The sequence below is a fragment of the Haliotis cracherodii genome, unplaced genomic scaffold, assembly GCF_022045235.1.
Source record: "Haliotis cracherodii isolate W230 unplaced genomic scaffold, xgHalCrac1.p SCAF_5, whole genome shotgun sequence".
NCBI lineage: Eukaryota > Metazoa > Mollusca > Gastropoda > Lepetellida > Haliotidae > Haliotis > Haliotis cracherodii.
The window spans coordinates 16,962,030-16,987,937 of NW_027266308.1; the positions used below are offsets into that span (position 1 = coordinate 16,962,030).

A 25,908-nucleotide genomic window follows, 5' to 3' on the forward strand; every position below is an offset into this window, starting at 1 on the left:
GCCATGTGGTGGTCTTAGCTAATAAATTTAAGAGCCAGGAAACTATACTCCCTATTATACCGGGAAGTGCAGACGCGGCTTTCCCAGCGAGCTTTCCCAGTGCTAAACCTAATGCTTTTAAATGCTTTTTTATCCACTCTTTTATACCATCCGACCTAGGCGGTGTGGGAGGTGTGGGAGGTCCACTGCCACGGCAAATGCGAGAGTCAAAGTCGATATAATAAATCCCAACGCGGTTAAAATACTGGCAATGGTTATCCCCTGTTCTCTGAACAATGTTTTCATTTTATCTTCCAGTGTAGTGTCATCGTTGAGGACTTGATCGATAGTTTCTCGAATTCGACTGATTTGTGAACGAAGTGCCTTTCTGTTACTCGAAGCTGCTTCAAGGTGGGCCGATCTTTCGTCTTCTAAGTTACATAACCTTTCTGCAACGCGACGTCTACTGAATTCATCACCCGCCTGTTCAAGTTTTGTTTTCTCATAAGCTTTATGCTTGTCGATTTCGGATAGCTTGGCTATATTATTGATGAGTTCTCCCCGCGTTGTTCGCATTGCCTTGTCAAGACCTCATAATTCCCTAATACTGAACTCCAAGGATGGTACCTGTAATGTGGAATTATCATTGTAGGTATCCAAGATTTCTCCGAGTCCGTCCGAGGCCAGCTTCGAGCTTTCTTCCAAATTATCTATGGTACCTATTTCATCACGCACAGTCCAGAAGAACCTTAGTAGTCTTTTCAGAAAGTTTTGCTCCTCGTGAGTAGTCTACAAAACCTTATTCATTACGAACAATGTTGAAGCCGTGTTTACTGGCTATTGTAGACAAATCTATGAGCTTACGAGTACGAGAATTCATAAGATCAATACCAGGTTTGCCACTCAGTCGCAATATTCCTTTACTATCTATCGTAAACTTTGAATAGTCACGAACAATAGGACTAACATCTTTATGTTTATATTAAACAAAAGGTTACATAATTTCAATATAACACTGTCTTCGCAATACCGGACGCAAGTTAAACCCACAATGTAGACTTCGAGATCCATTAGGGGTCAAAGCAATTCGTCAGTCTGTAACTGTAACTAATAACCCGAGTACCATTGATCAGAATCAAACGCTTCTGGTTCGCTTTCCTAATCTCGGCGCACACGATGTGTTAGTTCCGGGAACTGTCCAACTAGCATTTACGATTAGTTTGACTTCTGCCGACGTTAACAGGGAGCCTGTTCAGAACATAGGTCATGCTATCGTTAAGAAAATCGCGATTGAGGTTTTGAGTATCGATGATAGCGATGTATACTATTGTTACATGGATCTCTGGAGAACGGATAAAGAGCGGGAAAACTTACAGTACCAAGGTATTTGTAATCGGAACACATTGAAACTGCGTGTGGGTGCTGAAAATGGTGATAATACCGTCGTAAAAGATCTCGCTGTTGCCGGCGCATTAGGTAACCGATTCTATATTCCGCTCGACTAGATTCCCACATGCCCTTTTATCAAGCATCCCTAGGTGATACGAACTCACTTTTAATGACTACGGTAGAGTAATCAGAGCTGCTGAAGATGCTAGCTATTCCATTGACAATATCTCGCTGGAGTATGATGTGATAACAGATCCTGAATTAGCCAGACAAATTCGTAACCAGTATACAGGAAGTTTAGCCATTTTGTACGATCGCGTGCTTCGACATCGAAAGATCACGAGGAACAAAAAAGATACGACGTGGAATATCAATCTAAACGTCCCCACGAGATCGTTGAAGGGTATTTTAATGTTGTTTGAGGACCCCTTCGATGCATTTAAAAGAAATACCGAGAAGTTCTACAATCCCAAGATTACAAAAGTAGAATTGACTATCGAGGGGGTTCCTAATCAACTATATAGCCAAGGAATGCTAGCGTATCAACAGTGGGATGAGATTAAAAAACTCCCTTCTATAAAACGAAGCCCAGAAGTTAACGCCGTCATGAAAGATCTGTCTCTCGGGGATGTATCGATGGGTGAATACCTCACCACGAAGTACGCACTATGGCTCGACATGCGAACCACGGACGATGACCAACTACACAGCAGTGGGCGGAGAATAGAAAATGCCAGCGAGGGTGTCACTATACAGATAACGAAGCTCCAGGAATCGGCTGGTAAATTAAACATATATTTGTACATGATTATGGATGCGCAACTTAATATACAGAATGGACAATTCGTGCAAGCAATCTATTGATAATCTTTTACCTAAAGAACCACACTGCGCTATCATATGCGGGCAAACGGGTTGTGGAAAAACAGCTTTTATTCTAGATATTTTAGAAAGTCATTATCGGGACGTTTTCGACCATATTTTTATTCTGTGTCCGACTATAACGTATAAGCGTTAATAAAACATACCTATCGAGAGATTGGGTAATGAATGACGACGGGGTACACAGAGTTGATCCGAGCGATGGTTTACAAGACTGTTTACGAGTATGTCACGAAAAATACAAAGGAGAATCAACCCTTTTCGTAACAGACGATTGCAGCGCGAGTAAAAAAATCACCAAAGAGAAAGATATGCTTTTGTATTTAGCATTCTCCAGACAGCATACTCAGCATAGCGTTTGGGTACTTACTCAAAAATACAACTCTGTCCTGAAAGATCTCAGAGAGCAGACCAAATGGGTTGCCTTGTTTCATTGCAAAGACCGAGATTCATTCGAGGAATGTCTATGCGAAAATGATGTTACTTATACCAAGCTCGAACGAGATAAAGACAGAAAACTGTTAGCAGCAACAAAGCAATGTAAACTCGTATTAAAAACCGATCAACCAGCTTCTTATGCAATTGCTTAGCAAATTATAGCAAAATTATAGCAAAATGTAGCAAAATTATAGCAAAATGTAGCAAAAATGGCAAAATTATAGCAAATATAGCACAAAGATAGCAAAATTATAGCAAAAATGCGATAAATTTAACATTAGCGGTTAATATGACATAATGTGGTTTTAAATCCTCATTCTTTCGCAACAGTATATTATTACAGGATGTATATGATATGCCATATTATATTTTGTTAGACTTAAATATCTCCTTAGGTATTACATTATGGAATGCAACGAACTCATCGAACAAATGCTCAAAGATGAGCCTGATCAACATGTAGATAAATCTTTAGATAAACATAGAGAAAGACTTGCGGCCTTTGGTAGCCGGTGGAAAATGTTCCCAATATTTGGGAGAAAATTGGCCATCGAAAAAATTGATAACATGACCGCCGAAGAAATTAAAAAACTGTACGCGCATTACGAGTCTAGACTGGGAGCTACCATGACTAAAATGATAGGGTCGGCTATATTACAACTACCGTATATCGCTGTGTATAAGGCGAGTTTTTCGTACCAAAAATGAGGGGGCTAAGAAGGGGGGTCGTCTTATACACGGAGTCGAAGATCTCACATTTTTTTCCACTGGCGATGTCAACCGGCGTCTGATAGCCAGCCCAGCATTTGACAATAAAACTTCGCATTTCGTCCTAAATAACTGTTCAAATAACTATTTCCATACATAAACATGATTTGTATCTCTTTTCCTTGAATAAAGTTTAATAATTTCTGCAAATAAAGTTGAAATGACCCTCTCCTCGATGCAGATTGTCAAACCAGCTGACACGGTAAAACAATCAACATCCGTGAGTAGAGAGACGGAAGTACCGGTAATCATTTGCATATTGCACATGTGACCTAACATGTGATAACCGGTGAAGCTGAAATCAATTCCCGCTGTTTTTACAGTTGTATTAACAAGTGTTGGAGACGGTGTGGACAAGTGATTGTGGAATAAACACGCTGAATGTGAAGCAAACATAAGCCTAGTTAGTTACAACATAGTTAATTGGCGATTAAATTACTCACCATTGTCTCTTATATGTTATTACTTCATAAATGAATTTTTTTTTACGGGCACCAATTTGGTGTCGTACCGTGTAAACACAAAATGGCGACGTGTGCCGGAGTTACACACGCGACCTATCATTGTAGAAAAAAACCAACGCAAGATAAACATATTTTTATTGCATATATAAGGTTTGTGTGTGCACTTGTGATGTGTGCGAAATACGCATCAGTCGGAAAGCGCCTATTAAATCTCCAAAGTAACTAACTAACTAATTTGTGATGTCCGTGTTCGAAATACGCTACAGTCGGCAAGAGCACGTTAAATCTTCTACCGATATATCAGTCAGACTTGTGATGTGTTTCATTCCAGGTCGCCTTATACACGGAGAATAGGATTTTGGGTTGATTTTTAAGGCGTGTACAGGGGGGTCGTCTTATACGTGGGGTCGCCTTATACACAGCGATATACGGTATACACAATCATAGCTAGTACGTTTCTTCCTATCCCGGTAGAACATCACATGTATTTATGCGAATCTCGCGAGAAAGACCCATTCATCGAACACGCTATAAGCTCAGTAAGCTGTGTGTTTTATCATAGATACCGAATGTTCTTAGCTCCACTCACCACCGCTTTAGTAACGGCTAGGTATTGTCAATTTAAACATACATCCCCACTTAATAATAATTGAGACTCAAGTGACACCACAACAGATTGCAGAAACACAACAGATTGTGAACGAGGAAATAATAACCCCGATTGCACAACGTGTGAATGAGGAAGCCAGAGTGACGAGGAAGAACCCTGAAAAAATCGCGGCTGGTAGGATGGGCGGGCTGGCGCGGAAAGCGAAACGAATGAATAATTCAAATATTGATCAGATTAAAACTTGGGCACTAGTAGGAGTTGTTGCTATAGCGGCTGTATGGTTCTTTTATAAGACCGGAGAAGAGAAAACGTCACCCCCGATGTCAAAAGAAGTTCAATTAGAGGTTAGTCCTCATATAATGCTATAAGAAGCATGACTACTCCAGTTACAGACGGCAAAATGTTGGTAAACACAACGTATCATTCAGCGGTGCTCAGCGGCTTGGCCATTGGATATGCCCGTATAGCTAAAATGATTACTAAAGCCACACCACCCAAGCTAGATTTTAATGGTTATGATATTGGTATGATGATTCTCGATATTGGATTGGCTATGGCAACAAAAGATATGCTCATCAAACAAGGGCTTATCCCGGAAGACATAATGAAGTAATTAAACATTTGAATATTTTATATTATTGAACATTTGAATATTTTATATTCATATAAACATGGCATCAATTGCGATGATGGTCAATGGAGCTATTGTTAATGCTCTAGCTTTTTCGGGGAGTAATTTTTTATTTTCTAGTATGAGAGGTTGGAGCAGAAAAGACATAATAAAGCATTAGAACAACTCGAAGCAGCCCAGTCACAATGGACCAGACGGAGAATAGAGAGATAAGATTTTATTCATCAAGAACTGCGTAGACAGGGACATTCAATTCAAATGTTTAAGGATGTTGAATCTGCCATGCACGAATACTTCCTTGTTTATGGGAAAAAACTTGACCCTATGCCAAAACCAACAATAAGTCAGTTTTATACACCGTCAGAGGAACAAAAAAACGCGAGGTCATATTCATAATATTGGGGTTATCAGTTGTTGCAATTTTCAACTATACAATTACTACGCATAAACCATGACCTAGTTAGGGCGGGCGAGCGAGTCACTCTGGCTGCTAATCAATAACTCACCAGTGGAGATGTGATTAACCTTTTAGACAAATGATACGATATGTGTGTAACCATGAATCTGTGCAAATATACACTCATGGGGAAATCGATTCCATGTCAGAAGCCATCCCTTGGTATTTACTGTGGTACCCACGCTTATAACATCAGAAAGGGTTTTAAAAATTACGTTTGTTCTGTATGTGGGATTGGAGTCAAATGTAGTTACAGTTTATGTAAGAGTCACGGTGCTGATATGATCAGGAAGCAGATTATTTTTGCTAGGAAGAGAGATTACATCAATGAGAGGAATAGGTTGGGGAGAATACGTATTTATATATGAAAAATAACCATTTAGACAAATGAATCATTTTGTATATACCATGGTCACAATGGTTTTTGTCAGAGAGTTGAAGGCTATGGCAAAACAACGTGGTCTACATGGATATTCTCGAATGAGGAAAGCTAAATTGATCGATTTACTCGGTTTGGAATACAACAAACCCCAGCTGAGAGGTTATTCTCGAATGAGAAAAGCTGAATTGATTGCTTTACTAGATAATAAACAACAAAATGATGTTGATAAAAAACAACAAGATAATCAACAACAAGAATTAAAATTTGTACCCACATCCGCCGGCGTTGGTAAATATCTAAGAGGTTGGAAGATGGATATTAATTCCAACATGGTTGTTAATGATGTTAAGCCCATCATATGGAGTAAAATTAACGAGGAGTTAGATGATTTACAAAGTATAAAATACCAGCTGACGATTAAAATGTCATTGAGTAAAAGTAACACAGACGATAGCACTGAATATACGGAACCATATTTCAAAAGCAATCAAGAAGTTATAACCGAATCCGATACTATAAACGCATCATTAGATACATCAATTCAGAGGAAACTTTAGAACGCTGGACTAATAGAGGTTCGGGTTGGGGTGTGGTTAAAATCAATAGTTTATATTTAGATATAGCAAATTATATGCCTTTCAAAGGTGGATCTTATATAGATTTACCCTCGTATTATAAGAAGAAAAAAGCCATAATTGATGTAAAAAATAAATCCGATGACTGTTTAAGAATGATGATAAGATCTGCATTGTTCCCCGTAGATTCTAAAATTGCAAATAGACCTTCTACCTATCCTCAAAACGATGGACTCAACTTCGATGGTATAGACGAACCAACACCAATCTCACAAATTGATAAGGTGGAAAAGCAAAATAATTTTGCTATAAATGTTTTCGGACATTCTTCTAAAGGAATTGTTGTACACAGGATAAGCTCCGCTCCGGAACATATTCCCTGAATCAATTCATTTCTAATCGAAAAAGACGGAAAATATCATTATACATGGATAAAGAGTTTAAACAGGCTATTATACGATCAAACAAAATATAAGGGAAAGAAATATTTCTGTGAAAGATGCCTGCACGGGTACAGCAGACAAGATCTATTGGAAGCGCATAAAGAAGACTGTAGAGGTGTTGGACAGAATGCTATCAGGATCGATATGCCTAAAGAGGTAAAATATATTAAAATTTGAACATTATTGTAATCAAATGCCAGTACCGTACGTAATTTACGCCGACTTCAAAGCGCTTATCAAACCTATAGAAAATAATCAAGATAATAATCAAGATAGTAGTTTTACTTACAAAACTCAAGAACATATTCCTTGTGGGTTTGGATATATAGTTGTAAGGTATGATGGGAAAACAAACCCGCCCCTGATTTACAGAGGTCCCGATGCAGCGGGAAAGTTCCTAGAATATCTACAAAATGAAGAGAAAATAATCAGGGAAAATTTATCGCGTAAGAAACTCATGTGTATGACGAGGGATAATTGGAGGGCCTATAAGAGGTCAACGAGTTGTCATGTTTGTAATAAACCCCTGAATGGGGATTCCGTAAGAGATCATTGCCACGTCACGGGTAATTATCGGGGAGCCACTCATAACAAGTGTAACTTGAAACTAAAAATGAATTCTCAAACCATGCAAACAGTACCCATCCCCGTTGTGTTTCATAACCTTAGAGGATACGATTCACATCTCATTATGCAAGCTATCTCAAAGACCGACGGTGGCTAAATGTGCATTGGAAAAATACATATCATTCTCGTTGACTAAAACTATACATTATACGGACAAGGATGGGAAAGCCAGAATAAAGCAAAGTAATGGGCTTAGATTCATAGACTCCGTGCAGTTTCTGTAATCTTCCCTGGACAATTTAGCTAATGCGAGTAATCCCGATGACTTTGCGATAACAAATCAATATACCGATAGGTTAACGCATTATTTGTTGTTGAGAAAAGGTGTATATCCTTACGAATATAGGGATGATTGGTCTAGATTCGACGAAACTAAATTACCACCCCTTGAATCATTCTATAGTAACTTAACAGAATCTAAAATAACCGATGCCAATTATGAACACGCTCTGACGGTCTGGGATAAATTAGGTTGTAAGAATTTAGGTGATTATCACGATCTGTACTTAAAAACCGATGTACTGTTACTCGCCGATATATTCGAAATCTTAGAAAGACATGTTTAAAACAATACGGCTTGGACCCGGCATGGTACTATTCCAGTCCCGGACTATCGTGGGATGCATTGTTGAAGAAGACCGGCGTAGAACTAAAACTACTCACAGATTACGATATGCACTTGTTTATTGAGAAAGGATTAAGAGGTGGTATATCGATTGTAGCGAAAAGGTATTCTAAGGCTAATAATAAATTAGTGGAAGGATATGATCCGAGTAAACCCGACACGCACATATTATATACTACTCAAAAGAAGTTAAAGAACACCCAAATAAGTTATCAAAATCACTCAAAAAATAAATCGTGGACACAGGAACAACACTGATTGGAAAAGATAAGTATTTAAGGTATTCCCTGTATAATGGGACACTTCCGGTGAAAACTATGACTTTTGCCGATGTTTCCAACATCGGCAATGTTCGGGTGATGTAATACCGAGTAAGAGTTATGCCCCTTATTGTAAACAATCATGGCGGCTGACAGAGATAGCTGTGGTCGATTCAAAAAGAAAAAGACCGGTAATCACACCAAAATATTAAAATCGAACGTGCTCATCGACCACAACTACCCAGCTTGTCATGTTTGCTACGGTGATCCTTGCAAGGACGACGACTGTCCACTTTTTCGAAACGTCAAACTCGGCAAATACGCAAGCAGAGATGGATGGAAAGAAGGGCGGAGGATCGTCGAGCTCGGGGAACTTCTCTCAAATCTCGTCGCTTGCAAGTACTGCAAATTGGGCCCTATTCCATTAACGTATGGGAATATTGTCGGTGAGATGAGGAAAGGACTTAGCGGCTATTTGTACGTGAAATGTCAAAACGCGGAATGTGGGCAAATAAACATGGTTCCATACGGGAAGACACACAGGGAGAAGAAGGGGAAGTCAGGGATGCCATGTTTTGTTATCAACACAAAGCTTGGAACAGGTAAATTTTATTTTTGTTTTACATTTAATGACCAATAAAATGCTATCATAAAGTTTTGGCATTTCGAGGATGTACAGCACAAATATCGTCCTGTTTTCGATCAGATATTTCAGTGTCATGCCTTTCTTATTGTTCATGTCACGATGATATCATATGTTTTATTAATGTCTTATGTTTGCAATGTTGTCTTATTTTCTCAACAAAAGGTAAGTAAGTATAGTAAGCTTTTTTCCAGTATGCTTCAACATGGGAAAAGGGTCAGACATTGAACGCTTGTGACAGTTGTCCTTGTGTCTTGGGGGTGGGGGGATGAAATTTAAGGCAGTATTGCTCCCAGACCCGGCACGGTAGCTATGCCCGATTTATAAAAAGTATTGATTTAACTTTGAATTTTTACTGACAACTATATGAACAGGCACACATCCCTCCCTCATTCCTAAAACAATAATATATACATTCATATAATTATATTGTGGCTAATATTTATTTACAGCTATGATCGATAGCGTTGGGGGACCAGACAGGATGAATAATCTCCTTTCAACATTAAATATCAAACCCATCAACCAGAGAAGTTTAAAAAGCATGGAACGGAGGGCTGGAGGCTATGTTGAAGCTGTTGCCAAAAAGTCGACTCAACAGGCTGCAAATGATTCATTTAGAATGGAGATGGAGTAAGTTCTATACAATGTCATAGCAATGTTTGTTTATGAAACTAGTTATTTGTGTTCAAACCAATTGTTAATAACACAAGGATACAATAAACATGGTGGATACTCTGAATCAAATGAATTCATTGTTTAATGACAACTGAGTGTGTAGATATTGTGGAAATCGTCAAATATAAACAAAGAATATCATCTCATATTGGCGTCGGATATTAAAAAAAACACAATTTGAATTTGGAATTCCTCTTTCACTTTGTTGCTCTTGGTCTGCCTTTAACCCATCAGGTTTATTTCTTTGGTACAGAGACATTGCAGAAGAGGAGAGTCGACAAGCTGCAAAGATCATGGGGGAGGTGATCGAAGATTTAGGAGTTTGTCCTCTACCAGACGCACCTCCTGAAATTAGATTTATTCTTTTCTATATATTTTTAGTGTGTACATGTATAGCTTGTGTTGAATAGTGGGAGATATGTCCAGATGGAAATAAGATTATTTTGAAAATATTCCATTGTACAATGTATATGCAACTATTGTATATCATTTAGAAACAACAAGACACTTTTCCATAGGTTCAGTATTTCAGTGGGACATGGAAGATCAATCAATCAGATGGGACTGTAGAATAAGTGGTTCCATGAGTGAAATTGTTTTAGCACATAAAAGAACCAATATTAATTCGGGTTGGTTCTTTGCATTAGTAAAATGTGTTTGCAGCTAAAAAGTTATACAGTTAAATTCCTCCACCACAGAAGTTAAACAATAACTGATCTCAAACAAACATTTTGACAATACATGAAAATAATTTATAATTTATTTTTAATTTTTCAGATTATTGATGTCATCCTACTCCTCTACTGTACCAGTAGTTGATGCTAGTTCTGGTGATGAAAGTGGACATTCTGACCAGACTCCTCAAGCATCGAATATTGAAAGTCCACCAGTCTCATCTTCAAACAGGTGAGAATTTTGAAAAAAATTCAGCACAAACAATAGTTTTATTTGATCATGTAGCCAAGTGCATGATTGAGAGTTTAACCAACTAGGCACACAATCAAAATGTTGCCGGTTCGAATCCTAGCAAACCCACTTTGCTTGTTGTGTCCTTAGACAAGTCACTTTATCTGCATTGTCTCAGCCCAGCCAGCTGTATATAGCCATCGACTTCGACTGTAGGTTAACCTGCAATGGTTCACTGGTGTAACATCCAGGTGGGGGGACCTTATCCTAAGAGCACCAAGGAAACTGGGTATAATCACAGACCTTATTAGGGGCGGTCGGGTAGCCTAGTGGTTAAAGCGTTCGCTCGTCATGCCGAAAACCCGGGTTCGATTTCCGACATGGGTACAATGTGTGAAGCCCATTTCTGGTGTCCCCCGCCATGATATTGCTGGAATATTGCTAAAAGCAGCGTAAAACCATACTCACTCACTCACAGACCTTATTAGCTTTAGCTATGAAAGGATTTAACTTTTAAAATGTACATGCTGTATTTGATTCATACTTTTGTATTGGTATGCCAGACATGAACATTTATTGATGTGTATCAAAGTTTTCTTTTTATGTGTTTCAGTGTAAACACTCCATCAAATCTAGCCAGCCTTGTTGCCAAAATAAAAGAAATTCCTCAGGCCCCACACAAACAACCCGGCAAGAAGATCTTAACATCTAAGAAGCGTCTGAGACTTGCATCAAGATTTCCATGCAAGACCAGAAGTGGAATGTCTTGTGCACTTGATACTGCCTGGCATAAAAGGGGATTTGACAGTCTTACATGTAAGTATATTAAGAAATTTGAGGCATTATTTTGTTATTATTACTTTACACAACATTTTGGAATATTTCACCTATATGACAGTGGCCAGTGATGAGTGATGGAGAAACGGTAGAACCCATGTGACTTTCAGTAGGTACTGTGGCGGACCTTCCCATAAAGGTAGAAAAATGAGGAGAAAGACTATATGTTCCATTGTAGCACCTTAGTCCACTGGGCCAACGAGGCCCACCCTCAACTTTATTATGATGATTCTGTTTGCCTAAAAATATACTGACATACATGTGCCTCAGTAATTATATTTTAAACATGCAACCAAACTTTTTAACTTTATTTTTAGCACACACGTTCTTCATGAGCAAGGCCAAATATGGAAAGAAGGTAGTTAAAGCACTAGTGGGTCACCGAACATGCGGCACATGCAAGTGGTGGATGAGGAATAGACCTGGACTACCAATCCGAAAGCACAGATGTGTCCTAAATCACTTCGGTAGTGCTCGGTTAATGGAATGTAAAAGTGGGGTTCAAGGCATCAAGGAGCTTTCTGAGGGTGGAACTCCTGTTGATTACCTGGAAGGAGACGGTGATAATACTATGATTGCTCATATCAAATCAGACTTGAACATTACCATGAAAAAACGGTTTGATAGAAATCACGTCGTGAAAAACATAGGGAAAAGCTTATATGCCTTGCAAGGAAAAAAGCTCAGTAGGAGTGTGATTATGCACATTCAGAAATGTCTCAAATATGCATTCGCCAAAAACCAAGGGAACAAGGAAGGACTGGAGAAAAATCTCAAAGCGTTGATTCCTCATCAATTTGGAGATCACAGTTTATGTTTTCCCAGATTCTGTGGCTTCAGACGTACATCATCAAATGAGAAGTATACTCATAAAAGTTTACCCTACAAAGCAGCTCTCAAAGATGATGAACTACAGTCAAAGCTGAAAAAACTGTTCAAGCCAGTTATTGCTAATGCTGAACAATATGCTGATTTAGGCTCCAGTCAACAGTGCGAACATGCAAATCGCGAAGTCACATTGAGGGCACCAAAATCTTTGCATTATGGAAATTCAGAGTCCCTGGACTTTCGTGTTGCAGCAACAACAGCCTTTATTAATGAAGGACGAAGCTATGTGTCTGAGGTATATATTCAACAGAAACTGCTTTTAATTGTTGTTTGTTTTGCAAAAATGTGATTCAACTTTGCTTTTGTTTTCTTTTGATGCATGCTTTTTCATGTTTATTTTAAATGTTTTTGAATTAATGTTGGTTTTTCCTGTTTTTTGTATTTGTAGACTTTCAAAGCAGGGTTACAGTTCCAGTGTTGTAAGTTTGTTTTGTATTTTTCAATGAAATACATGTTACAAAAATATTTTTTATAAAGTATTCATTTATATTGTAAAAAGAAATTAATAAAAGGCTCCTAAGTAAAAGATAGTCAGAAACAGAACAACAGCATACTATTTTGTTCAGGCTGTGTCAGCAACTCATCCTTCTTTTTCAGGTCAACATGGCAGCAGGAATTTCTCCCGGGACATTTTCTGTAAAATATGCTGCTAAGCAAATGAAGCGCAGAAAACGTGTACAACTAAAATCCCAATTACCCTCAACAAAAAGAAGATGTGTTACCCTGAAGCAGGAACGTGTAATCGCACAGGGAGCCAATGAAGTGTTAGAAGGGACCACTTATGAGTCAGGTAAGTTTCATTTTCATTAAACAAAGAAAACTAACAAAACGCTTGTTTAAACTTTATTTTTGCCGACTTCCTCTGATTGCAAATAAATATAAATAAAAAACAAGTACCAAATGGAAAAGTTTTACGTTTTATTACAGTACTTATTTCATTTCACAGGTATTGGGCATACCACTAATGTAGATGTTGAGCAGTTACCTGAAGCAGTACCTCGTGGGAAATTCGCGACTGTATCAGCTGGCAAAGAAGCTACGGTTATTACATTTGACTTGGAGACAACAGACCTAAGTAAGTTTGAATTGATTATTCATCTTTGAATGAACTTTTTGAATGGTTACACATTTTTTATTTGTTGTGCCAATAGGTCTGTGATTAGTAAAGCATCACCTAAATAAGCATCAAGTGATACATGTACTTATATATCATATTGTATGTACTTGGATTTTAAAGCTTGAACTTTTTTTCAGTACGTGGAGGAAAAATGCCACATATCACACAGATTGCAGCTTCAGATATGGAAACAGGAAAGGGATTCTCAACCTATGTACTTCCAAAAGTACCAATCTCAACTACAGCTCAACAGGTTACTGGTAACATAGTTAATAATAGTGGTACAATGACGGTCAATGGGAAACAAGTTCAGCCTGAAACTGTTCAGTTTGCAGTTGACAAGTTTTGTAAATGGCTCAGTGGGTTTCCCAATGTATTCCTTGTAGCGCACAATGGAAGAAGATTTGATTTTCCTGTATTTTCATCTGCATTGATCAACATCCAGTGTGAAGCACAATTTTTCAACTGTGTATCAGGTCTTATTGATAGCCTACCTGTCTTCAAGAAGGCCTTTCCTGGACAATCGTCATACAAGCAAGAAGAATTAGCCAAGACCTTTTTGCACTCATCATATGAAGCACACAATGCCATAGAAGATGTAAAGGTCCTTGGTAAGCTTGTATCTCACACAAAGATGAAAATTCAGGAACTTGCTAGGTTCAGTTTCCCACCATCAGCAGTCCACAATCTTCTTCTCTTCAACAAAGAAAAGGCCAAACATATCAAAACACTCCATTCTCTCTTAGCCCAAGGTGTCATGAAAATGTCAATTGCCGAGAAAATTGCCGGATCAGGACTGAATCCGGGGGACCTGCGCAAAATTTTTCAGCGTGATGGAGAAGATGGTCTTTGCAATACTTTTACATGTAAAAACTCTGAGGGACAGCCACGTGTGACAGATGTAAAGAAAACCCTTGACGATGTCATTCCGAAATTAGTCCTCTTTCTCAACAAGGACTAAACCAAGCAACAGATGGTTTGTTCTTTCAAATTGGTCATCTTCTGATGGTTATGTTAGTCAGAAATCGTTTCTGTTCAGGTCTGACTGATAAACTTGATGTTGATGTATATGTGAAAATAGAAATGCTTGACGACATGCTTTTGTTGTCTCTGGGTGCAGATGTTCATGACTAAGTTGATTATGATACTTGGAATACATGATACTGTCTCTTTGAATTTTAGAGAAACACCTGATGTATATGTATGTACTAGACACATACGCTCTTCTGCTCCCAATTTGTACATTGTAAATTGTGTATTCATGAGTACTGTATCGCATGCTTTCATTGTATATGGTCACGTAATATAAATAATGTATTGTAAATAGTGTATTTGCCTATCTATCATCTTCGCTTTCAAATCTGTAAGAAATACAGAAATGTATTTATTCATTCATATCTTTATTAGAAATGACTCATTGACATGTACATGGGTTTGACATTTCAATTGTGTAATTTTCCAAAAAATCCCGATAACTTCACATTCTTGAGTAGTATTGTCATGTAAAGGACAATTTCGCAAGTTGAGAATACAGGGGGAAAATCCAAGTGCTTTATGAGAGATCTTCTTTATTTGAAGTAAATATATGTAATTCTCACATGTATTACTCATTTGTTCTTAAGCCTCATACCCTGCTACAATATTATAACATTTCCAGGGTGAAATGACGCACCTTGCTTGGTTGTTTTTATGTGAACTGCTGCAGGCAAGGCCAATGTCAGAGGTCAAGGTCATTGTCAAGGTGAAAAAAAACCACAGGGAAATATTCATTGTTTACACATGTTACCATCACTCATTATACTAAGTCACTATATTTAGTATTTTCGAGTTGTTGAGGCTTGGTTCTTTGTGGCATTATATTTGGTCAAACAGAAAAATAGCGGTGGGGGTTGTTATTAGGATTGGGGTTATAATCAGGGGTCCGGAAACCGTCATATGCGCCGGACATGTCCGATTGGGAATCTCAAATGTCCGGTTTAAAATATTGCTTACCGGACATTTAAATTTTTCTGTCCGGACATTTTAAAAAGTATTGTCCGGACATTCTTAAATTTTGACCGAACATGATCAACAGTTTGTACTAAGCAATCTCTGTCTGCAGTTGTAACACAATGAAGATTATCTACACTGACAAGCTTTGTTTGTTTTGATTGCTGTAAATACATCGTACCTACATGATAGTCCAATCGGTCAATCACTGTAATAGGCAATAAACTGAGTTGACACTGATTAATCGAGGATTTATTACTGAGAACATCTTGTTAATTTGAGTAAAATGTGTTTACAACTGTACATAAATACCTTGCATCATCGATGTACCTCATTATCCTCACAATGCTACGATACGTAACCTCAGACAAGAAGCGAAAGCGTGACGACAGCGAGTCGACCGATGCAGATCAGTCGAGCGGATCTGCCAAACCCTCGAACTCTGAATGATCATTTTGTAAGACGTGGCTAACGACTTTCACTTGGCTGACACACGACGAGGATTTGCAGATTTTATTGTTTTCAGTAGCTAGTCGTATATTGAATCTTGATTGACCGCCATTTTGCTTTCTGGGACGATCGATATCAAATTTTTTATGGTCAATAATTAAGTACAGATGAAAAAGTATTCAAATAACTATTGCTATCAACGATAGTTTAGGATTTATGATTATATTATCTGTCTTGTTTTTAAATAATCTTTAGTTTAAAAAAAACACTTTCCCAGTGAGGTCACGTGGTAACCAAATATGGGATAATAGTCTCGATCCACATGTTACAACGCGTACACTTGAGCAGACTCATGAATATTAATTAGACCGTTCACAACGTTGACAGATCGTTATTATAACAGAAACAAACGTATGTTTTCCATATATATCTAAAATGATTTTATTTGTTATTAATTGTCCGGTGAATTAAACAATTTAAATTGAAACAATTCATAATTCATCATATTATGAATACGTAACAACTTGTAATTTGTGTGTAAAAAGTCGTACTAAAACACGCTGTTTGAAGGGGGCGTGGCATAAGTGTAAATGTCCGATTGGGGTGTTAAATTTTCCGGACCCCTGGTTATAATACTAATAAATAATGGTAAATTGTTTTTCTTTTGTCTTGTTTTTATTTTATAGTCACTTCAGATGTTTTTACAGAAGTGTTTTCATATCTATGTGTCTTGTTTGTACTTCCAGAGCAATAAATACAATGTCTCAATTGAAAAAAGACATGGAAAAAACAAGCATTTCAGAAGCCTAATTACAAGTTCACATGTTGAATGCCTCAATACACTACTTCTGCATTGAATTTACTGCTTATATTTATAAACTTACATGATTTCCCTGCTGATATATATCTATTATGAAATATTTAAGAAATAAATGCCAAGTTCATGATCATTTGAACATACATACCCCTGTTCCATGATTTCGAATTTTGTAGAAAGGGGGGTGGGCGAATAAAAGTTAATGAAGCAGATTAACTGAACGGTGAATATTGATAAAACTTTAAAAATAAATCCAGGGAAGGGTGTATATGATAATAAAAGAAAGTGTTTTATGATTTTCAAAACTGCCCATTATACAGGGAATACCTTAATCATGACATTCCATTGACGAAAGAAACGCTGGCATACAGCTGACAAGAGCAAAACAATATGAACTGCATGTACCCTACAAATCAAAAGTCACACACTATAGTTCAGGATAATCATGTTCCTTCAATAGCGGGTATGCCCACCCCTGGAAGCAATACAGTCCTGACATCTTCTGCGCATAGATCGGACAAGTTGTTGCAGTGTTGCCTGTGGAATTGCTTGCCATTCCTGATGAAGAAATCCTAACAGTTGCTGGAGATTAACAGGAGGTGGGTGGTTAGCTTGAACAGCTCTTCCCAAGGCATCCCAAAGATGTTCAATGGGCGCCAGATCTGGCGAATAAGAGGCCATTGCATAACAGTAATCTGCCTTTGTCTGTGATAGTCAGTGATAATCCGAGCGCGATGGGGTCTTCCATTGTCGTCCTGAAGGATAGCACCTTGACCAATCTGACAAAGTGTGGGCAATACCAGGGGTTCAAGAATCTCATCACGGTACCTGGCAGCATTCAGATTCCCGACAATATGGTACAGAGGAGTCCTGTGATTCCAACTGAATCCTCCCCATACAATCACTGATCCCCCACCAAAAGCGACAAGTTCACGGACTGTGGCATCAGTGAATCTCTCTCAAGTACGACGCCACACCTCATTCTTCCATCATTGAGCTGCAAACAGAATCGCGACTCGTCTGTAAACGGTACACGAGACCATTGATGTCTGTTCCAACACACATGTTGTCGACACAAGCCAGACGTGCTGTTCTGTGAACTGGACATAAAGGTGGTCTCACTGCTTGTCGTCGACATCTCAAGTGCGCAGCTCGTAAACGGTATCGCACCGTCTGATCACTAACGACAGTGTTATTGACAGCCCTTAACTGTAACCTGAGGTTGTTTGCTGTTGATGTACGCTGCCTTAGTGCTTGGAGAACCAGGTATCGGTCATCACGTTGTGAGGTACACCTTGGCCGTCCAGAACGATGTTGCTCTTGGACTCTGCCAGAGGCAGCAAAACGATGCCCATGGGTGTGAATGACAGAGGGGGACACCTGCAATCTTCTGCCCACCTCACGTAAAGAAAGGCCATCCTGGAGCCAAACAATAGCTCGTCCTCTATTAACATCAGTCAGATGTCGTCTCTGTGGCATGGTTTTGGAAAGTGTGATAACAAGATCATCGTCATCGCCTTCTTAAAGGCAAAGCATGCACGTGCACCATGAACATCACCACTTTCATATGCTGAGCACAGGTGCAGCGTTGTGTTTGGGCGACAATATTCCTGTGTTTTGCTCATGTTTTCAATTCATTTGCATGACTACCAGAAGTGTTTCCAGAAAGTGTCAGGAGGATCAGCAATACCCCAGACGTGGTGCAACATGTTGCCAAACATTAGATGATAGTAATGTTATAACACATAATGCCATGACCAATTTGCTAAATCGTGTATTGTACATCTGGTGTTCTTTAACTTCTTTTGAGTAGTATATCTCCACACTAACAATTTGTATGGATGGGCTATGAGTCAACCTTTACCCACGGGTGGTTTTGAGTGGGTCGATGATATCAATGCGAATAATATCCATAATATCAATGCGAATAACGGGTACATACTAGAAGTGGACTTGGAATGTCCAAATTCATTACATAAAGATCATAACAGTTATCCGCTAGCTCCCGAAAGATTAATGGTGAATAAAGATTGGATGTCGGAATATCAACACTCCTTGATGGGTAATACAAGGTTAGCTAACGTAGAAAAACTCGTACCAAATTTGATGGATAAGACAAAATATATAGTTCACTACAGAAATCTCCAGTTATATCTATCGTTAGGTATGAAACTTAAGAAAATACACAGAGATCTAAAGTTTGATCAAAGCCCTTGGATGGAGCCCTATATAAGGTTGAACACAGATTTAAGAAAGATGGCTACCAGCGATTTCGAAAAGAATCTATATAAGCTCATGAATAAGTCAGTATTTGGTAAAACTATGGAGAATCTAAAGAAGCTTGTTGATGTTAAATTAGTCAGATCTAATGAAGAAGAAAGACTCAGGAAACTTATAGCCAGTCCGGCTTTTAAGAGAAGCAAGATATAATAGAAGAGTAATATAAAATTCAACAGACTGGTGCACGTTGGTATGAGTATTCTCGACTTGTTAAAACACTTAATGTAGGACTTTTATTACAACGAACTTAAGAAGCAATACGGTGATAGATGCGAGGTGTTATATAGATTCTTTGTTGATGGAAATACAAACCGAGGATGTGTATAAAGATATGACAGTGAGTGAGTGAGTGAGTATGGTTTTACGCCACTTTTAGCAATATTCCAGCAATATCACGGCGGGGGACACCAGAAGATATGACAGAAAAAATAGATATGTACGACACGAGCGATTACCCAAAAGATAATCCACTGCACAGCGTAGTAAATAAAAAGGTGTTAGGTAAGATGAAGGATGAATGTGCTGGGACTCCTATAGCGGAGTATGTAGGATTAAGACCTAAGATGTATTCTATAAAGAAGTCTGATAATGGAGAGATAAGAAAAGCTAAGGGTGTTAAGAAGTATCTGGTAAAAAAGCATATCAAACACGAACAGTATAAAGAAGCATTATTCAACGGTAGAACTTCAAACACGAGATGAACTCTTTAAGAAGTTACAATCATAGGATATAAGGATTAAGAATGAACAAGACATCATTAACCCCCTTAGATACAAAGAGATGGATTGATAAGAATGGTGTAACTACCTATGCTTATGGTTATTTAGGGTGGTAATACTGTACCGTTGGGAACTATGAACAACTCTTCTCGTACAAATGCCCTGCCCGGTCCATCTTTAAGATAATAAAGAATAGGCTCTCCTTCTTTCATAACCAATCGACTAATGTTATATGTCTTAAGGGACCAAATCGGATCGGTTGCGCGACGTAGGTCTCCTTCGTGTTCACCAGGCTGGTATAAATATCTTAAGCTTACTCTATCCGGAACTTTTTGTTCTTTGCCTTTCCGCGGTGCTGAAGATTCGGAAGTCACGGATTTCATTTTAATCGCATCGGATGGTTTCTTCCCGATTAATCTCGTTACTTCATTATTCAGCGCTGATACAACAGCTGATAATCGTGTCACCCATTCGGTTGATCTTAATCGTTCCGATTTCATTTCGATCCCATACTGATAGCCAAACAGACATTCTGCTAATGTCCGGTTAAATCTTTCGACGATAGCTTGACTACGGTGGGCCTCTTTTTCACCACGCCTGATTTCGACATTGTGCTTTGTTAACAGTTTAGTTACCGATCCCATAAACTTGCGACCGGGATCTACTTAAAATAGCTTAGGCCATTTTAGTGGTCCGCGTTTATATATGCGGCTCAGTGCATTAGCTACTTCTGTTGAATCTTTCGAAGTTAATGGCTCAGCCTCCTTGTATCGACTAGCCACATCCAATGCGGTTAAAGCGTATTTATACATTTTGCGTCTTACCTTATCGTGGGGAAGAAACAAGAGGTCAGCCTGATGAACTTCATTCGTTGTAAAAATATCAAACTTCTTCCTCGGTATATAACGCGGTGCCGGTAAATATATTTGCCACATCGCTTGTTTCTTTAACCAATCCTTGGCTACATCTTTAGATACCTTAGCCGCGGTGGCTAATTTTTTTATTGCTCCTATACCTTTCCAATATCCTCGTGGGCTATAGTAAATTTTATTCATTATTAATTAATATTGATGTTTTTTTTAATATGACTTATGACTATCGTTGAATCGCATCATCATTTTTGCATTAAAAATTCCCGCTTGAGTGGTGGTATAGGTATATAAATCTGGCTCCAGTGGAGTTGCAGCAGAACGACTATTACCTATACTACTACACTGGATCTAAGTTTCCAGAGGCAAACCTGGACCCCAGGGCAAATCCTATTGGCATAAATGTATTATTCTCTTCACAACAAACAAATGTATACACTGTATGTCTGTTTATTGTAGGGTTGGGATAACATCGGTTTGCATGTTATGGTCAAGGTTCTAACTCCTTTGGGAGTGCCGGACAGATGAACAAAAGGGCCAGTAATGGTAGATTGTCTAATGAAGATGAGCATGGGTCTAAAGGATGGGGATTTTGACAATCTTTAAACTGACTATGACCCAAAGTCCCTTTCGACCCGGACCCCTGGGCAACAAACTCCAAGGCAGATTTTGGAAACATGAACGCATCTGTGTTATGTATATAAGTATATGTGTATATAGATTAAGATTCAATTTTTCCAAATGACCCCACTCCATCTATCCAATGACGAGTATCAAATAAGGTGAAATTCTAAAATTTACCTGTAAATCAGCTATTCAATCTCACTAAATCAGATCTAAGTTCTCGCTGCTGCTAAACAAAGATCTGAGGATGTCCCATTATGGATCACGTCAGAATGACCTTTTGCAAACCTTGACCTACCACTGAAATGACTAACAAGAAGTCGACATCAGCCAATTAGAAAGAAGCTTTCTCAAGCTTTACGTCACTCATTTCAACCATGCTACTTCCATTTCAGACTACGTTTGAAAAATATGTTGACACAGCTCTCGATTAAAATTTTGAAAACTGAACAAACGAACATTCTGGAATGTCTTATATATCATTGAGATTGTATGGCAATGCTTCCCACGTACTATGTAATACCTCCTCCGTTCAAATGTTTATCCCATGCAAATGAGAGAGAGACGATAATTTTTCACGAAATCACTCGTACGGGCCATAACTGTCATTCAGAATACCCTGTGTTAACATTTTCGAGGTACCATGATTAGAAAACACATTCCAACTGTCACTTCCATGATCTGGTAAGCTACGCTTTGATTGGTTGGATGAAAGGTTGTTCTGACGTGACCCGTAATGGTATGTCCTCAGATCTTTGTTTAGCGATAGCGAGAACTAAGATCTGATTTTCATGAGATTGATCAGCTATTAAGCCCCATCCACTTTGTTTTTACAACTCTTAGCTTTCTTGGCCAAATGAGGCAAGGGGTCACACTTTTGCTTTAAAAAAAGTTTGCTTGGCCATATTTATGTACTAAACTTAGTACAAATCTAATCAGCCATTTTAGAAATGTAACTTAACGTCCAATGGGAAATAACTTTTGTAGTAACGGTTTAAAGGCAAAGCAATCGGAGTGATACATAAATGAAAACAAAGACAAAGTTTTTATATACAAATCAAATTGCTTCCAACCAAATATGGTTGATATCTATGTTTAGTTCCAGAGAAGAAGTCGTTTAAAGCAATAGCGCCAAATTACCCCTATCTGGCCCCGCCCCTCAGCCCCTTCATTTGTACAATTTTGAATCCTCACTATCGGAGAATGCTTCCAACCATATCTAGGGAATACTACACTCATTCTCGTTAGATACCATTTTAACAAAAGTTGACGACTTGACTGTTAACACGATGCAATCGTTGCATATAATATGCATCATGTAAGTCCGAAATACTCCCACATCACACAAAAAGGTATGGCCATCTGAATCAATAAAACTAATTTTGTTGTACATGTTGTAGCCATAGTAGCATGCAAGTTTTAAAAATTGAAATATTTATGTCCAATTTTAAACATTCACTCACTTAGTTTTGTCTTAAAGCTCTGCACGCTAACGTCGAACCCATTCGACAGAGGTGTCACTTCCCGTGCATCTAATGTCGAACCCATTCGACAGGCGTATAGCATGACTACACCTCAAAATAAAACTCGCCTTATCTATTTACCATGAAGGCTTTGCGTAACATTTAAATTACGTATGACATGCATAAATGCTCAGCTTGCTCAATATCAAAACTTTCAGTCATTTATTTACCTCAAAAAGAAAATATCGCGAGTTAAAAAAGTTCGACCAAACTTCTCGGCACACAACTACCAGAAACGGCCATTGTTGACTTTTGGCACTTCACGTTGAGCGGCATGCAGTCCGATATTTTCTTTATAATTTCATCATTTTTCCTATTCGATCATAATTTTTTGTTTGCTGACGAAAGGAAAACACTTGTGTTCCTTAATTTCTAAAAATTAGCAACTTTCTGTGTAACTAATTGTAAACAAAAACAATCTGAATCTTAACATCATTGATTGGATGGAACTTGTACGAACATGGCAACGGCGGTAAACAAACAACTCCACATGCATAGTTATCCCGTTAGACTATTACAATCATTTTGTTACATCTAACTTAATTTTCTAGAATTATTGACACGCATGTATAAATCTTTGAAAAAAAAATCATTTTTAAAGAGTTTGCAAATGATTTCATTTGATAAACTTTCGGACACATTGGCAAGCCGACAAACATCAGTGATACGTTTGGGCGTGGCCTAACTCGCGATTTGTTGAGTTGAACAAAGTCAACAAACACTGCGAAAAATGACAAATATTGGAAGATACGAAAAATCTGAACTGATATACATTCTAGGTAAACCATTCAATAGCAAAATAATGCAGTTTATGAGAAATAATCAAAATACTTGCAATTTTAGCTATCATATCTGAAACCGGAAGCACGTACCGCATGTGACACATGGAAGCAAAATATGCAAAAGTTGGTAAGCTATCATAAAGAAATTCCGAAATAGATTCAAATTCAAAAGAAAATACATAATTTCCTATTTTACGTCAACTATTTACTATTTATTGATCTGGAGAGCAGTCGTCGCTCCTATTTGTTTCATATTTCTTCGTGATTGTCGCCATCAAATGTGTAAGTCTAAATCCAAAACCGTAATTTTGTTATCACGCTCGATGATTTTAATTTTAAAATATTTCTGAAAACGAACGCAACAGAGAGCAATATAACATATTGATATGCCAAAATAATAACAACATAATATTGTTATTGTTCTAACATACAAAAAGAAAAATTTAAAATTTTAAAGATGTTGTTGAAAACTTTCTGAGAACCTCCCGTCCTCCGAACCGATAAAATTTTGGTACACGACGAGGTAGTGTAAAATATATATAGAGATTCTAGGCTCCTATATGTGATTTTGTACCCAAAACAAATTAAATTGTACACAAAATTCTTTGTGAATTTGTACCTAAGAAAATAAGACAATAGATCTATAATTATATTTATGTTTTCATGTAGATGAACAGAACACATAAAACAATATTTCATCAAGTTCATAATATGATTATGACTGATCCTTGAAATTGATAGTTTAGTTTTGAGGGAAAATTGACGCCTTGTCACTGAAGAAGAGGCCAGTTAGAAGAGGTTAAACCTAAGTTAGAATGTATTGTTTTGATAGGAAAGTGATATTATGTTAAGTTTAAGACACCAAAATTAATGAATATCTTTTGAATAATACTAGGTAGATCTACAAAATCACATACCCATTTGGGTAACAAATTACTAGAAATTTTGGGTACAAAAGTCACCTGTGTACATTTCAACTGGTTTTCGTGAATCAATGGGATAAAAAAATTTCGTCTGATTCCTTTTTTTCATTTTAAGACAAGAATTTGTTTTACATAACAAAACAGGCAGATCAACACGGATCACGTTTTGTCCTAAAAATATATAAAATTGTGAAAAATATGGACACCTCAGAAATGAGGGCTTAGGTTATAATTCTACCTAACTTGTCACATGATTTGACTTAGATCTAGGTCTATCTAAGAAAAGTCCTTATGAAAATCTTTTTTTAATTTGTTTATGACACTGACATTTCTGGCACTTAGACAAAGAGTATTCAAGGAAAGACAGATATGTTTTTGAATGAAAATATGACTTTCCTTTATAATTTTTTTTTCATGATGACAGTGATACTTTTATACACACCAGTTAAGGAAGTTGTGATACTGTGATTGCATACAAAGGAAAAACAGGTTGGAAGCAGTACCTGTATGTATAAAATAGACCACACAAGGTGAACAAATGCAATGGATTGGCTGACTGGAAAAAATACATCTGGCAAGGGTAAACATGTACACAGGCATGTTTCTTTTCATTCCTCCCAGAAGACTGAGATGGCATTTTCTAAGAAAGCTTACCAGCTTATGTGCCACTATGGTTCTTGTGATTAAACAAACAAAAATGTTATGTACTGTTACTGTATTAATGTATCATATTCCTATTAAATTATATTTCAGAATTGTTTTATTTGGAAACAAACCACATAATCATGATAATGCACAAGATTAAAGTCCATATGAGTTTAGTATGTATATGTTAAGGATATGATTTATTCATTATTCATGGAATACTAAAATTAAAATGATGACATCAGAGAGTTACTTATTCACATAGTTGATTTTCAGAGTGAAAGATAATAATTGTTGAAAAAATAGGTTTAAACTAAAGATAATAATTGAGGTTTGATCAGTTACACTGTGCTGATGCAAAGACCAATATTTACTGTCCCCACACACCATCATTGTCGAAAAAAATAACTGCTAAATATAACTTAAATTTTAAAACCTGTAAACAGCTGTAAATAATTAAACAATTACAAATCTATCATCAATACGCAATCATGGTGGTCTTCATATTTTTGGAATTAATTTAGAAATCCTTCGTGAAACTGTTCTAAAATCATGCTAGAATCTATGAATGTATTCCCGAAAGGAAAACTATTCCAAATGTAATGTGGTACTAACACAGAAAATATGTACGTAGCATTTTATTGCTTATATATACCCTATCATATTCAGCAACGCGGGGATGTTATTT

General features: G+C 37.6%; 2 protein-coding genes across 3 annotated transcripts in view; one reads left to right on the forward strand and one right to left on the reverse strand.

Moving 5' to 3' along the window:
• LOC139442441 (GTP-binding protein 2-like) overlaps nt 1–25,908 on the reverse strand; it is a 115,037-nt gene that overhangs the window by 85,256 nt on the left and 3,873 nt on the right. Inside the window, exon 1 of one of the 2 annotated variants that reach the window (XM_071223252.1) lies at nt 14,094–14,127. The exons of the other annotated variant lie outside the window; for it this stretch is intronic. The gene's annotated coding sequence lies outside the window, so the exon portion shown is untranslated. Of the gene's footprint in view, nt 1–14,093; nt 14,128–25,908 lie in introns of those variants that run through there. 2 annotated transcript variants of the gene reach the window in all.
• LOC139442439 (uncharacterized) lies at nt 8,673–14,560 on the forward strand. The gene is made up of 9 exons (XM_071223249.1): nt 8,673–9,132; nt 9,626–9,806; nt 10,105–10,233; nt 10,629–10,757; nt 11,371–11,573; nt 11,912–12,717; nt 13,080–13,272; nt 13,429–13,557; nt 13,737–14,560. The coding sequence occupies exons 1-9, from the start codon at nt 8,673–8,675 to the stop codon at nt 14,558–14,560; spliced, it is 3,054 nt and encodes a 1,017-aa protein (XP_071079350.1).